General features: G+C 42.1%; 1 protein-coding gene across 1 annotated transcript in view; it reads right to left on the reverse strand.

Moving 5' to 3' along the window:
* Positions 1-12,198, reverse strand: part of thada (THADA armadillo repeat containing) — a 72,837-nt gene that overhangs the window by 56,776 nt on the left and 3,863 nt on the right. Inside the window, exons 12-22 of the mRNA XM_026355613.1 lie at positions 11,845-11,999; positions 11,575-11,730; positions 11,365-11,472; positions 11,085-11,208; positions 10,049-10,194; positions 9,730-9,958; positions 9,491-9,626; positions 9,231-9,367; positions 8,762-8,908; positions 8,052-8,212; positions 2,289-2,398 (exon numbers count right to left, since the gene is read on the reverse strand). Coding sequence (XP_026211398.1) covers positions 2,289-2,398; positions 8,052-8,212; positions 8,762-8,908; positions 9,231-9,367; positions 9,491-9,626; positions 9,730-9,958; positions 10,049-10,194; positions 11,085-11,208; positions 11,365-11,472; positions 11,575-11,730; positions 11,845-11,999 — 1,609 coding nt within the window. The remainder of the gene's footprint in view (positions 1-2,288; positions 2,399-8,051; positions 8,213-8,761; positions 8,909-9,230; positions 9,368-9,490; positions 9,627-9,729; positions 9,959-10,048; positions 10,195-11,084; positions 11,209-11,364; positions 11,473-11,574; positions 11,731-11,844; positions 12,000-12,198) is intronic.

The following is a 12,198-nucleotide window of genomic DNA, read 5'->3' on the forward strand; positions in this document are numbered from 1 at the left end:
GCTGTAAACAGTTGGAGACGCCTAAGCAGGAAACTCAGAGAGATGAAAAAAGAGAAGGTGAAGAAAGATGGAAAGGGTGGAAAAGAAACTTTGGAACAATGAGGAGAAAGAAAGAGACACATGAGACAGTCCAAACACAGTGAAACACACCAGAGCCAGATCCCAAGGCAGAGCATCAAAAGGCTGCGGTTAAGCACCCCGCAATCAACACCCTATAACCCAGCACACGGCCTGCATACCATCCACACACTGCTCTTACCCTCCTGAAAACACGCACTCACATCCACACACTCCTTGTACTCCTACACTCAACCACTAGAATGCTCCCTTCATTACACAACTCATTGAGAGACTGGGTTCTGGACAAGAACAAAAACAAGCGAGTTTTGTTTTAACTGCTCGGCTCTGGGTGGTTCAAAGTCAAGGCTGCTGCAACGGTTTTGTGGTTCGTCACCTGCCACAAGGCTAAAGACATCTTCCACAACCCGCTAACGGAGGAAAACTAGGAGGTACAAGCAAGTGAGAAATTCTTTGATGTGGTTGCGAATTAAAAAGATTGGGGTTTTTTTTCTTTCCCTGGGGAGGATAATAGAGGGATTATTTTTTTATCTGAATAACAGAGGTGATGGGGAGTGTGGAGTCATTTTTGACTCTTCACGTCCACTTAAAAGTCAATTAAATTCAAAAAGTCAAATGTGAACTTGGCCTCAGAGAGCTTTGGCAAACTGCTCAACAATAGCAGCCCCTGTTCAGTTGAGCCCAGTCGAGACTTCCTTTGACACTACAGTTTCTGCTTACTTGCTAAGTAAACTGTAAAACACCTACAAAAACATACCCAGCATTTAAGATGTACCATGACACCAGTGGAAAACCGCGCCTGCAGCAGTTGTTATCAGATAAATATAAGTAAAATGATTCCATAACCCTTTGGTTCATGGTGTACACCAACGGTTAATAAGTGTAGCCATGGATAATAACCATTTAACAAAAGATAATTTATTGTAGAACACTGTCTTAACATTTAGATAATATGTAATTGAACTTGGGCTATTACCAACATAACCCTCGAATACAACTACAATTGTAGGTTCAACTGATGAGTAATAGCGGAGGTGATTCTATCAATTGGTTGCATACTTTCTTCTGTACAATTAGAATTATTACCCACTTAAAGAGGTCACAACTACAAGGTACTTATTTGAGATCATGGGTGTTTTTCTGCTGGAAAATAAGATGTGCCAAAGTCAGTATGCTGATGATGAGTAAGTGCAATCACATACTATACAATTGATGTTATGTTTTCTTCAGCTATGTACAGCTCTGTGGTACACTATGTTTATTTATTTATACTAAGCATCTTTGGCATGACAATTTGAGATACTTAAATAATTAATTAAGCACATTCACTGTAGTGTGTTTTAGTGTTACCAATTTGTCACCCTGTCACTCTGCCTACTCCAGAGCCAGTGGCCATCACCACAAGAAAAGTCTAATTCTGTTGGAAACACTGATGGGTAAATGCTTAGTAAATAGGGCCCTGTAAAAGAAAAAGGTTATCACTGTCTCTGATGTAGTTAAAGTCATGGGCTTCTGACTGACAGTAGATCATCTGGTTGAAATCATATATGAATATCAGTAATATCACTATACCAAATTTAAGTACTAACATAATTAGAATAGTGTTAAAAATAGTAGTTATTAAAAGTAGTATACATATTATAATAAATGGCAATTAAAAGATGAAGTAAACATTTGGGAAATATGATGATTGGCCCTACAATATCAACCTTACAGGCTGTGGTTTCTCTAAATTGTATGCTTAGCATTTCTGTATTTAGAGGCATTTCTCCTTACTTCCAATGTATGCTGATTCCAGCTCTGTACCCAGCAAAGACAAAGGGGTGGTATCAATGTTGTTATTTCACTATCTGAAGGGAAGAAACACTGGGTATTTCCCTAAATGTTATACAAGTCCTTTAATTAACACCTATTTAAGTATTGCAATGTGAGTTGAGTCATGGCCTTATTCTATTATGAGTAGGTCCATTTGTTTCCTGTGTATTTGTTGGCCTTCCAGAGGGCGCCAGATGATGAATAATTCAAATTATCTAGTCCTGATGTAATTACAGTATATAATATCTGAGGAGTGATACTGCAAGAACATGCCTCTTGCTAATAACAAGGCACACTGACACTTGGTATCATGATGGAAGCTAATGCCCACAGCCATTCGGCAGTATTCCCTTTCAGCCCTTACAGCCTCAATGTGAACACACACATACACACACCTGCACAGCATGTCGGTGAGGCGTACAAAGCCCACATAAGCCAGTTCAAAGGCGCCACGATGACGGGACTGCAGGAGCTGCTGACGGAAGTACAGACCTACCCCCTCCACCTGCAACAGAGAGAGACAGCGGGGAAAAAAAAATCAACCACAACCGAAGAATAAACTGATGAGACCGTGACATATACAGTAGGAGGCAAATGACATAACATCACATGACACCTAAATTCTAGTACTTTGGAATTTCATGGTTTTCTGCATTAATTTGTCATAAAACGTGATCTGATCTTCATCGAAGTCAAGAGTATTAACAAATATAATGTGCCTAAAATATTAATACAAAAAAATTCTCCTCTTTCATGTCTTTATTGAGAACAAATTAAGAAATTTTATACCTGGCTGGTATTAGCCTTATACGTTAGATACACATTGGAATAATTTGTAACAACTTGGATTTTGTCCTCCAACAGTTCAGCTGTGAAGGCTTTAAGAAAATATCTATTAATGAGCAGGAGCAATAATTACAGCATGAAAAACTTCCCATAAACCTTCCTATGGGCACCACTTGTAGTGTGTCAATCATTTTGTAATGTCAAGCCATTACATTTGACACTTGTAATACATTAAACACAATACAATGTCATTCTCACAGAGAGTGGCTCAAACTAGTGCAGCTCAATAGAAGCTCAGAAAAAGCTTGTGGAAAAGGTCGCCGTCCACTGATGATAGTGCATTACCTAATCCTACCAAAGTCAAGTTTGGCTGCACTGTTGTTTTAGAGACACCACTTAACTTTCAGCCAATGAGCACTGAGCATGTCAAGCGTGAGAGCGGCATGTCAGTAGCGTGACAAGTGTGTTCAAATAAGGATGCTGAGACATCCACATAATGGCCACTGTCAGTAAAACCATCCAGTTAGTAATAGTGTTAGCAACATTATTCTAACTATACACACACACACACACACACACACACACACAGCAACATACTGCTGTTTCTGTGGCAGTGTGTTAGCTGGTGAGTGTGTTGCAGGTGAGGGAGCAGGGTGAGGCGGATGCAGAGCTGCAGTGCCCTGTCATTACGCCTGTGGTATCACCGCCACCACAGAGACGGCCGGGCCCCGACTTAGTCAGGGGTGGCATGGAGGGCAAAGAGAGGTGTGGCAAAGCCCTGAGGCAAAAAACTCAGGGGGGGGGAAAAAATCCCAAACAGCCCCATAGGGAATGTAGGGTTAGACACAACATCTAAACCAACACAAACGCACAGATGGACCAGGAGAACAGGAAAAAAGTGGATGAACAATACAGCAAATCAGTATGTTGAAAAAGACGAAATAATTTAATGAAAAATGTGTAAACTGGAAATATTACACAAAGAATGAATGCAACGACAATGTTGGGCTTAGGCAGCCCATTTTTTGGCCACATGACTGGTCAAGAAACCCGACTGACCCTGCAGACCTAAAGTGGACTAACTAAAACACCAAAGTACGGACTAAGTAAACCACAGCGGTACCAAGCCCAGTGACTTATCACATTGGTGGCCAGAGTGGACTCCCAGGACAGGCCTGACCTCACAAGGGTAAAAATGGTAGCGACAGTCACTGTAAGTTGGCCCGTGGCTGGCGGGTCTCAGACCGCTGCGGTGCTGATTTGGGCCGAGCCGGGCCACAGCTTCGCCTATTTAAAGCTACCCTCCCAAAGGTCTGTGTAACTTGTTAAAAGGGACAAGCAAGCTTCCTGCAAAGGGAGGGGGAGGGGTTTTATTTAGATGTCAACTTCCTGTTTGCAAGCATGCTCATTTCCCAGAAAAACTTCCATGTGCCGAGAGAGAAGTTTCCCAAGTGTAATTACATGCTCAGGGCCGTGACAGTGACCCAAACAGGCAACGTCTCCCCTGATGGTCCAGGGTTAGACTGCTGCTGCTGCTGCTGCTGACAGGATGATTCTGATTGCTAGAACAGAATCAACCATCACCTAATCTGCGTCAGTAAAATGCACTTGGAACTGCTATTAATTAGAGGTAATGTCATGAGTGATATCACATGTAGTTATTTCCATTTAGAATATACTGTGTGTCCTGTAACCAACTTATATCAAGCACTTCAACCATAACTGAAAGTCAGGGATGTGTAAGACCAAGTTTTTTAACTGACAAAACAGAAGGGTTTTTTTTTTTTTTTTTTTTTTTAGGTGTAAGAATCTACATGTTTTATTTGGTCATCTTATTTTACAATATAAGCCTATGCCACAAAAGACATTTGTCTGGTAGGAAAAGCACAGATATAAAAAAATAATGACAGCTGAACACTGAAATTAGCTGCTTCAGTTTCAGGGTCCTGGCATTACGCTGTGGAGGTTTAGAAAAGCGACAGTGTGATGTTGCTTCAACAAGTCATAATGTCTGATATGCAGACTATTATAACTTATGATGTCAAGTAAGTGCCATTAATTTCATCAACTGCTTTTTAGTTTTATTTGTCTTAGTTTTTAGGTTTACACTCTAAGTAGCTATACCTGGTTACTGTCTACATATAGTGTACTCTACAGTCAGCAGCACAGTAGGGGTTACAGTAGGACACTCGTATGAATCATCACTCTGCACCATCACTGGCAGGTCCAGGAGGCTTTTACAAAACAAGTAGTGCATATGCGCTAAACAGATGATTTTTCATTCCACTGTGGGAACACTTTCTGGGCAATATTATGGTGCATAAAATTGATGTTTGGAATTCAAACACTCAACTAAAACAGTGTATAGTAAATGGTGTGTGCCACAGTGTTAACAGCATTGTGTATGTGTGTGTGCACGCGTGCGCATGCCGGTGGGTTTCTCCCTTAGCTTTAGCGCTGCCAAACAAAAGGTCAGTCTCCTCTTCAACCAATTCTGGCTGAGCTTTGCCAAATAAACACCATAGCTGTCAGACTCCAGCTGACCAGCTACTTTGGTGGTCTGTGGCACACAAACAGAGTCAAAATTTAAATGCTTTCCTTTTTTACTGTGCTACAGAGGAGCCAGCAAATAGCATGGTTTCTTACTTAACTCAGTATCAACAGAAAACATTCAAATAAAATATATCACCTTTGCTGAAAAAGTCTATAAAGGTTGATCAACAAAAATAAAGTAACAGAAGACAGTAGCGTATTACCGTTATTGGCCTAGTAGCACTGCTGTTACCTTGGTGCCACCCAGTGACAGAAACATCTGCAGTGTTGCCAGGCCAACGAGGATGTAACACAGGATTTTGGCTGAGGATTGTAGAAAGTATTCATACACATTTTGGAAAGAAATGTGTTTTGGTCTCATACTCACACACACACATACACACACACACGTATGCCCATGCATGTCATCGGTGCGGTAGGGCAGAATGAATTTGTCCACAATGACTCAGCCAGACCCAACTTTCCAAACACTACTGGAATCACCTCACTAACTGTTAAAGCTAACACACACACGCACACATACACACTTTTGTACATGCATGCATGCATACAAAGCGCAGAACTGAAGACAAGTAAAGTAAAAAAAAAAAAACTAAACAAAAAGGAAAAGGGATGTGGTTATCACAGAGGGAACAGTAGTTCAGATTTTCCTCTTGACCACGTGGTCTGCAGAGTGAGTTTGTTTAAGCACCAGTTATGTAATGAGAGCCATGGTTACCACAGGAGACAACACTGTATCCATGTTATCAGCATCAATTATCTCTTCAAGACACTGTGGTGACATCATTAGAGCAAATGCCAGTAGTGACAGCTGAGACAGCCCTGCTAGTTTTCTATAAAATTATCAGTCCATCATTCTGTGGATCTGTGTTAAGGGGAATTTTAAACAACTGTAGGACAGTTTTAATGCAGCATGGAACTATAAAACTATAAAAGATTAACTTTAATGTCCAAAACTGAAGCCTACATAGAATGTGAAAAAGATTGTTTTTCATTTAACCCTACAATCAACACCAATCATAGATCCATGTGACTTGGCAGTATCAGAGCATCCAGGATCAGAAACATGACAACAGATTTCTACTTTCCTGCAAGGTTCTTGCACGTGGGCAAATGTGGGTAATTTGACATAAACTGTTGTGTAGTTTAATCACCATACTGGTCCTTAGTCACTGGTAACTGAGTATTGCTCAAGCACAACTGGAGCTAAAATGGTTCATTCAATTGCTTGGGAACACACAGCTAATCCTGACCGATGAATATAGCAAAAACTGCACGACAAAAACAAAAAACAAAAACACATTCTACACGACACTTCCTACTTTAACTCTCTTTAAAGATTGTAAATACATGGTCAACAGGCTAAAAAAAGAACACACACACACACACACACACACACACACACTCACACACACACAACCCCCCTAACAGACAAACACAGCCTATGTCTGGTACCCTTGTTATTATGTACGTACACATGCTGAACCACTCAGACAACTGTTCCTGTGTGAGTTTGTCTGTGCGTGTGTTTGAATGTATATACACGTTTGTGTGTGTGTGTTGTTTGCAGGACTCAGTGTTTTCCTCCTGGTAGTGGAAGTGATTTGGAAAGAATGCAGTGGAAAGAGAGGGGCGTTGTGGCCATTAAACCAGCAGGGTCGGGACTCAAATGAAAGTGCAGCGCTAACGAGGGCGGATGCTAATTGAAAGCCTCCCAGCGTGGTGTCACAAACACACACACACACACACACACACAGAGATTAACATCATTCCCTGGTACAGTAAATTTACATAAACATCCAATTTAGGCCCACACATGTATTTTTAGTCTGAGATGGCTAATTCATGATTCAATCGAAGGGCGTTTGTCCTGTGTCCTCTGCCTTCCTCCACATCTGTCTATTGTCATTAATCCTGTTGATTGAGTGTCTGCGCTGGGTACTTCAGAATCACTTCTCTACTCTTCTCTCCTAATGTGGTTCTGTTGGCTTTATTAGACTGTGGCCTTCAGCATGCACTGCGGAGTTGCAGGTAAAGGGATAAGGCAAACAGCTCAGACATCTGAAAGGTAGACCTGCTGGTTTGGGAATGTGATCAGGACGGCAGGTGGCTACTTTCCATTAGAGGTTTTCAGGGGACACCCAATGGATATGACACAGAAAACACACTAGAGAGAATGTCTATCTAATTTGAACTGGAAATGCTTCAGCATCTCTTAAGAGGAGCTGAGTGAGGAATGTTTGCACTAACTTGTTTAAGGATAATTGTTGATGTAAATGTCTCACGAGCGTGTGAGGGCCAGGCCAAAATCTATACATGTGCAAATGCCCTGCAAATATATATCACTGTGGACAGTCCACAGTGTGAATGCACTGACTACGAATGTGGCAGGCAAGTGAAGTAAATGCAACATTTCGACAATTCGACATTCTATACTGTTCTTGCTCTGGTTCTTACCCAACTCTAGATAAGCATAAGAAAAAGGATGAATGGACGGATATAAAATAAGAAGTAAGTGCTTAATAAATCACTTACATACAGAAATGGTTCAAAGTTTTCACACTAAACTGCTAGTGAGTGCTACAGCCCCCACTAGTGTCGAAGAGTAACAACACAGAGAAGCAGCACTCCTCACCTCACTCCAGCACAGTATCCTCACTTAGATTGCTGTCAACAGCACACATTGGGTTCAATTATTTGTATCCACTAACTTGACCTCAACTTTAAAAGCCTGTTGTTACATAAACTTGTTGGAAGCTGGGACACAACAATAAAAGTGTCGGCCGCTCAGTTTCTGCTTTGGTCAAGTGCGTTCTCACCTGTTCCTCCGTGATGAGCCCAGTGTGTGTGTGTGCACTGTCGCTGGTGTAGTGCAGAGGCAGGCTCTGACACAGCTGTCCCAGCAGCATGGCCACTTCCTTCATGCTCCGCCAGCAACATACCAGCACCATCTGGGCTGTCACTCTGTACCCCTCACCACCTGGAGCCAACACAGACACCCACGGTCACACACAGACACACAGACAAACGAAAAGAAAAATGCGGGAAATGTTTGAACACTTTTTGGTTTATTACATAATAATTTAAATGATTAATTTGTCTTATTATGTAATGCACCACCCTAAAGCTTTGTGTTCCACGGAAAGCCCCAAAGTCACATAAACTGCCTGCTTTTGTTGTTTAAGTCATTACATCACAAAAGTCTCTCTCACACAACACACACACACACACACACACACACACACACACACACAGACACACAGACACACAGACACACAGACACAGACACACCAAGTCATTTTATTTTCATTATCACTGAGAAATTGCTGTTGTTTATGTAAATGTGTCCCCTCAAGTAACAGACTGTGTTCCATGTAAATGTATCATGTAAAAAAAAGGACAAACACTGCCCCCATCAGGACATCATTGCTCTACCCACAGTCAGGGATGGCTTATCGGTTTCAGATATATAGGGTATTTCTGTGTCAGATTAAATGTAATCAGTGCATTGCAGTATTTTGTAACTTACCTGTGTTCAGCAATGGGGTGTGTGGAGTCTGACGCCGCGTGTGATCATCTTCTTGGTGTGTGTTCAGCTCTCTGGCACTGGTGAAGAAGTCATTGGTGTCCCTTGGTTGGATCTCCTGAAGGATCTTCTGCAGACCTGCATTGGTTTCTATTCAAACAAACACACACACACACACACCATATAATTCAATACTGTTTTGTGATCCTTGCAACCTTTACCGTGACATTTAATAATTGAGAGAGAAAATTGTTATAGCTGCACTATGTTAAAAAAGAAAAGAAATGCAAGGAGGAAAGGACCACAACAAACATTAAAAAAAAAAAAAAACTCAATAAGGACAAAACTCCCTCCCTCAAAAAAATAGAAAAACAACTGTTATTGTATAATTATTGTTTTTAAGAGTCCTGTTCAGTAAAGTTAGTAGTGAGTAGAGTAAAGCGCAGAGAACTACGTTGAGAAATGACATTACCTGAGTCAGTATCCATGGGGATGAGTCCTTCTGGGGAGGAGCTCTGGACTACAGGGGACACCACATCAGACATCCTGTAGCACACAGCAATGAGCTCTGACACCAGACGTCTCCACTGCTCGGTCTGGCTCAAACTCCTAAACACACAAACATGCACTGATCACATATTTAACAGAAGTGACTAAGGCAACTGAAGCAGAGTGTGAATCTGCTATTTGAATCCAAAATGCTGTGACAAATGCAGTTGTTCCGATTCTTACTCAGTGTTTAGATGCTGCAATACAGCTGTGATGCAATGAGCTCTGCCGTACAGTGGATAGGAAGAAGCTGCCTGTAAGAGGGACGACTCAGCCCTCGACACCTCTGACTGCAGGCAGCGCAGCAAGTACTCAACCACTGAAGACAGACGATTCAAAACACGCGTTTTACACTTGACAGTAGACTGAGAGCACATTTAGCACACAGATCAATTTATCTGAGCTATACATCTGGATCTCACCAGCTAGCATGTTGTGTTCCATGATGAGTGATTCAGAAGCCTGGGACGGTGGGGAGGAAGGCTGAAAAACGAGGCAGCGCTCCTGGGCACAGCGCAGCAGAGCCTGGCTCAGGTGTGGCTGGCACAGTAGCAGGTTGAGGAGGTGGGCTCCCGTAACGCTGTCAAATGGTTTGGTGCTGGTACTGAGGTCCAGAGCAGCCTGAAGGACACTGCACATCCTCTCTGGCACCTAACAGTAAAACCAGAGTCAGATAGAATAGATTGTTTTTCATAGGTTATTTTCATTTTGGCAAAATAAAGGCGGGAAGGTCAAGTTAACCTGTAGTCCAACAGCTGATGGAGGGAGTTGCCGTAGCAACGTTGACGCCAGTTGTTTAACTTCCAGGAAGTTGCTGGCAATGCAGTAGAGGACATTGGCAGCGTGTTCAGAGGTCACAACCTCACCCAGGGTGAAAGCATCAGAACCTGAGGAAAAGATAGTGAGGACACGGAGACAAACTCAGGGAGCTGCAGCTTGGAGCTGGCATCAAAGTGCAAAGAGGAGCCAGTAACGCAGACTGTTGGTTCAGGCACCATCACAATGAGTTCCAGAGCCTACAGTTAGACAGTAGCATAACATGAAATGTGCCAGGCATCATCACTAACGTGTCCTTGAGTAAAGCACTAAATCCCAAATTGTTTTGAGGGTGTTGGACAGAACACAACACTGTGCTTTGAAACCTGTAGCCCAAATCTGTAAGTATACATTTGTGTTTTTGGAATAATAACTACTCACTGCAACATTTTTCCCCATTTCCTGCCTACACAGGTTTTAAGACTCTATTGCTTTTATTATTATTGTTATTATCAACTGCATACATACTAAGGATATCCATGGCAAGTCCTGTAATATTGGGTATCTGCTACTCTGAATATGTAACAGTTGTATCCTCCTTAATCTGCCAAAAATGGCAGGCCCTACCTCAAAAATAGTGTGCAGACAAAAGCGTCAGAGAGCGCTTTAACGCACAAATTACTCATCGAATTAGTGACAACACAAACGACCTGCCATTGCGATTGCGTTTGTCATTTTAACCAGAATGTGCAATGGTCAGCACTGCCTAAAAAATAAGAAGCTGCCAGCTATATGCAAATGCATGCATTTCATCAGCCTCAGTGTCTAAACTCAGTAACTTGTCAGTGTGTCCAAATTATTTTTCACATTCACTACGAAGAAGAGCAGCACTGTAACAGCAAGTAACATCAGCAGTGAATATCTGCGCAGCTACCTCAGAATCTGCTTGTGACCTCTCAGTATTTACTTTAACAAAATGTTCATTTTGTCTAAAGCTGCAGTTGGTGAGCATCATGTTTACCAGTGCTGAAGGTAAAGAACTGGCCCAGCAGACACAGCAGGTGGAGGGACATGAGGCATTTAGAGAAGGAAGCTCCAGGAACCAAAACCTCCAGCAGCCTCACACACATCCAGCGCAGGAACTCCTATTTTATACATACACAACAAAATAAGTTTTCAGTTATTTAAAATAAAAAAGAGACCATGTCAGTTAAAAGAAGCATGTGCCCTGAGGCAAAGCGTCATCAGAGTGCTGATTATCCACAGTGAAAACTCTGCATGTGTGTGCTGTGTATGTAAACCTTGTACAGATGTAGCATGTGTTGGTCTGTGTCTCTCTGCTCCTGGTCTTTCTTCTGGCTGAGTCTCTTTTGTAGCAGCTGAGTGCTGTCCTTCACTCTGCAGAGCAACTGTGGAAGATTTTAAGTTTCTAAAACATGTACAAAAATGTTTTTTGTTGTATTGTAATTATTCAAAAATGAAGACAAACAAAGGGAAGGTGAATGACTGACCTTCTTCAGCAGGCTGACTGTTTGCTGTCTCACCCCTGGTGATTGGCTGTTAAGATTGGGCAGCAAGAAGTGGCAGATGAGGTCCATTTCCTGTAAGGTCAGAACCTCAGTGCTGCGATGGCTCTCACACACCAAACCTAAAGCGTCCATCCTCACCTGGAAGACGGTGGCAACACAATACAGAGCACAACACAGCAGAAATTAAATGTTATAAATATAAGATAAAATGCATAAAAAATATATAATACTGAATGATACATGCACACTCACTTGATCATGTTTGTGTATCAGGGCTTGTTGAATTAGGGAGAGGCGCACCAGGCCTCCCCACAGACCCTCCTCTGAGGATGGAACAACACCCTGAGCCCTGGCTGCACGCAGGCATGTCATCAAAGCTCCAATTGCACCTCTGCTCCCTGAGGGACCTAGCAGGATTATAAAAAACACTGTTGACACAATAGTACAACAAAATTGTCATGACTAGAGAACAGCCCCGCTTGGTTTGAACTAAAATCAGAACGTTTAAATGCACTGAAGTAACCAGTGAATGTAAACTCGTTCGTCATTTACCTGAGAAACCGGGTTTCTCTGAGTGACCTGATTACTTAGGTGCATGTAAATGTA

Source organism: Anabas testudineus, chromosome 15 (genome assembly GCF_900324465.2).
Source record: "Anabas testudineus chromosome 15, fAnaTes1.2, whole genome shotgun sequence".
In the NCBI taxonomy this organism is placed as follows: domain Eukaryota; kingdom Metazoa; phylum Chordata; class Actinopteri; order Anabantiformes; family Anabantidae; genus Anabas; species Anabas testudineus.